At 36.2% G+C, this 4,150-nt stretch overlaps 1 protein-coding gene across 1 annotated transcript in view; it reads left to right on the top strand.

The window, feature by feature from the left end:
• The first annotated feature begins 1,527 nt into the window (after nt 1-1,527).
• ADGRG2 (adhesion G protein-coupled receptor G2) overlaps nt 1,528-4,150 on the top strand; it is a 38,328-nt gene continuing 35,705 nt past the window's right edge. The window contains exons 1-3 of the mRNA XM_029285963.1: nt 1,528-1,578; nt 1,969-2,039; nt 2,430-2,494. Of these exons, the coding sequence (XP_029141796.1) occupies nt 1,977-2,039; nt 2,430-2,494 (128 nt within the window). The 5' untranslated portion in view covers nt 1,528-1,578; nt 1,969-1,976. The remainder of the gene's footprint in view (nt 1,579-1,968; nt 2,040-2,429; nt 2,495-4,150) is intronic.

The raw sequence follows: 4,150 nt of genomic DNA, 5'->3' as shown, positions 1-4,150 counted from the left end.
CCCTCCCTTAACCCCCCAACCACCTCCCTCACCGTTCTAATGCCGCGTCCCTCAGACAGGCCTGGCCTTGGCCTCAGAGAGGCATCCCCCATGCCCCCCCTGACCTTCCCTGTACCCCCTAAAAATTTCTTAAAACACCCCACTAGGAAAGCTCTCAATTTTTTCCTTTTCAGTTCCCTTTTTGCTTCCCTTTTTGCTGTGCTCCTCTGGGGGTTCCACACCTACCCCCCGACCTACGTACAGTTGCGGACCTGCGCCTTTTTCGCCGAGCCCTGAAGGCCCATCTATTCCGTGCGGCCGGCCTGGCGTAGCTTGATTATGTTTCAGTGGGGGGTTTTTTACGGGTGTGTTTTTAGAACAGGCCCATTATTTAATTCGATTTTAAAACAAACTATTACCGTGGTTTTTATTATCGCCTGTTCACCGCCCTGAGTCCCGCAAGGGAGATAGGGCGGTATATAAATTTAATAAATAAATAAATAAATATGGACTTTCTCTTTCTGCAATGATTCCATATATCATTCTACTTTTACTTCATGTCCATTTTCTTCCCAGATCCTCTCTTCATATTACCAAATAAAAGTCTGTTCTGTATTCAGAACTTCTCATCTCTTTTGCAGCCTTTGTTAAATCCTTTGATCTTTCACCATAAACAGTTAAATCAGCCATGAAGTTAGATTAATTCCTTTGCATATGAATGCATCAATAGATAGGCTGAAATCTTGTTCAAAGCAAACATCTACAAAAACAATACCACCATTCAGTTCTATTTTATTTATTCTCCATCTCTTAGTGTCAAAAAAATATTCTAACTGTCTGTCTAAATTTTATTTCATTTTTATCTCATGTCATTAATTCATTAGGTTTACCATATGTTCATGTTACAATCTAAATTGCAATCATTCATATGATGTTAACAGATGGGCCAATAAATATTGATTTCCTATGCCTATAAGAGCTTCTGCTAACTGAAGCTAATGTTTAAAAAAATCAGGTACTGTAGTTATTAGTCTCAGTTATCCTATGCTACATGAAGCATTCTCTGCTAAGATTCCATTTTAACACATTTTGCCCAAAATTTACAAGTGTTAACTAAAGCCCAGTTTTATCCCCAGCATTCTTATGTTGTTTTGTATAAATAAGAATCTTTAATCTAAAGGCAACTTTGTAAGCCAAGATACCATGATTTTCCCCATTGCTTTTATTTTTTTGTAAGCAATTTCATTCTTTTGAGTTTGGAATTCATGTTTTGTATAAATAAGAATATTTAATTAAAGACAACTTTGTAAGCCAAGATACCATGATTTTCCCTGTTGCTCTTATTTTTTTGTAAGCAATTTCATTCTTTTGAGTTTGGAATTCATATATTTAGCTGGATTTATAATATTGGACCTAGCTCATTTTTAAAAATGACAAATGCAATACTCATATTTTGGTTCCATGCTAGGAGCTATTTTAAGTTAGGAAAAGTGTACCGATTATATAAAAATGCAAATTCCTTTTTTTACTCATGTTTTGTAGGAGCAAACATTTTACATAAGAAAGTGTGTAAGTTATCAGATATCTGTAAAGACTCAGGTTAGTGATTCTTAATTTTTTTTTACTTGATATCAAATATGTTTAATAGAATATTGTATTGTTTGGCTTCAGTTCTGTTTTAGAATTAAAGGTCCTTCTTGCCTTGCTTCCCTGCACAGAGAATGTAGAAAGGAGGATATGTGAGCTGGTTCTTATAATAACAGATTATAGTTTGTCATATAACTAAACGAGGGCAAACACTATATAGAAGTATTTATCCTCAAACTTTCTTTCTATGCGAAGGACAGAATATCAGTGTATAATCACACAAGGAAGCTAAAGAATAAAAGAGAAAATATATGCTTTCTTATTTTTCTAAAATATATGCTTTAATTTCTAAACCAAAATTATTCCTAGTGCAAAAGTTTTTTTTTCTCCCTTCTTTTTCAGTTTTCTACATGGGCAGTATGAAATTTCAAATTCGTGAAAACAATTCAGATACTTCATATAACCTAACAGTAGTAAGAGTCCTTATTATTGTTGTAATTTTGTGATCAAACTTCAGTTTTCTATTGGGGTTATTAATCATTGTCACAATCCTAATGTTGCATAATTAAAAGAGTTACAAGTTGACATTAACTGTCTAGGCATAAAGTAAGTGGTAAATGGTACTGAAAATAAATTTACCTCTGCTTGGTCCCCTGGAATGGAATAATTGCTTTGTATTATAATTTACTCATTCTGTAATTAAAATTTTGTTAGGTTTCATTCACAGTACATTCTTTGCTATGAATAATAATTAATAATCTGTGCCCTATCAGGCCATATTATGTTGCTATGCCCATTATATTCTCTGGATGCAGACAATATATAAAAGTATAATGTATTTATGAGTTCCTTATTGTTTTTAGAAATATCCTGGCAATAACACTAATCTGTACCAGTTAAAAGTTTATTCAACCCAACCAGAAATCAAGTGAGTACTTTAAAAATATAGATCTTTCTTCCTTGCCAGTGTTGCATGCAAGTCATATTTAAAATACTTTTGTGTTTTAATACATTTGTAAGAAAAAAACTTTTAAACTTATCACTTCTGGTTTACTACAATCTATTTACATACTGCCAAATTAATTTCATGTCTCTTCAAGTCCTTTGTAGATATAAGATTATCCACATATACTAGTTTACTTGCAGTGAAATCAGCAGGGCTAATATGCAATGTTCAGTACATATATTCACCATACTTTTATATGTATTTGATTGGTGTGCTGGTGTTGGTTTTCTGCCTGGCTATGTCATTTTTCACTGAATGGTCCTTTTCTAATTTGTTTTGGAACTACTATGCAATGTCTGCATATATAGTTACATAGTTATCTTTTAAAAAACTACTTGGTATCCTAACCTTTTCTTGAATCATGGAAGAATGTTACTTTTCCTAAATTTTGGCTATTTTCCCCTGTTCCTTACAGTCCAGTAAACAACTGAAATGATAAATGAGGGCACAGTAGTTCCTAAAATAATTACTTTTTAAAACCTTATCTTAACCTTAAACAATGGTATAGAATCCTGGACTTCAAGTAAAGATATTTTACCTTTTCTTATAAGTTTGTAATTAGCAATAAAAAAATAAACAGTTTAATGGAATTCACATTGAAACTAGCACACTTGCCTGGTTTAGGGATGGAGCAATGTAAGAGATCTCAAGTAATACTTAAGGAACAATTTATTCTACTCTCATCAACAAATGTTGGGGCTATTTGTTATATAGCAGGGGTCCCCAACCTATGGTCCTGGGACTGAGCCGCAGGCTCTTGGCCAGTGGGCCGTGGAAATGGCTGACTGGTGCCTACATGCGTGGGCGCGCATTCCCTCCATTTGCGCTAGTGCCCGCATCCCCATTTGCCATGCACACAGGCATAAACAGGGATGCTAGTGTGGGGCGGGTGTCCACAGCCCATTTGTGCATGCACCGCTAGCCCGGGTGGTTTGCGCGGCCCATTTGCGCATGTGCGAACAGGCTGGTAGCCGCTGTGAAAGGTGTGCGGCCATTCGCACATGCACACGCGCCAGCGCATGGCTCATGCGCAAACAGAGCTACTAGTGTGCCAGTGTGCGTGGCCCCATGCGCGCGCACACACACCAATTTTGAAGCTGCTCTCCTTTCCTCCAGTCTGCGAGCCCGGAAAGGTTGGAGACCTCTGTTATAATTTTCATTTTTTTTTTTTTCATTTTATTTGATTTATATCCCGCCCTTCTCCCGACGGGACTCAGGGCGGCTCACAACATATTTAAAACAAAAACATACCCACAATCCCCGCCAAATAAAACCAATTAAAACCAAATATTTTAAAGTTGTGGTGTTTAAAATTTTCTAAAAATAAACCCAATTTAAAATCCTCCCTAGGCCAGGCCCGCTTGTTGGAAAAGCCATGTCTTATTTATTTATTTATTTATTTAATTTAATTTATATGCCGCCCTTCTCCCGACAGGGACTCAGGGCGGCGCACAACATATTTAAAACCAGAACATATATACAATCCCCCCCTTAAAACCGAATTAAACCGAATTTTAATGTTGCGTCTTCCGAATATTTAAAACCCAATGTAAAATCCACCCTAGGTCAGGTCCGCTT

Source organism: Protobothrops mucrosquamatus, unplaced genomic scaffold, assembly GCF_001527695.2.
Source record: "Protobothrops mucrosquamatus isolate PMUCROS unplaced genomic scaffold, P.Mucros_1.0 scaffold_198, whole genome shotgun sequence".
In the NCBI taxonomy this organism is placed as follows: domain Eukaryota; kingdom Metazoa; phylum Chordata; class Lepidosauria; order Squamata; family Viperidae; genus Protobothrops; species Protobothrops mucrosquamatus.
Note: the sequence above shows the minus strand (reverse complement) of the source record. Positions and strands in the feature narration are given on the sequence as shown.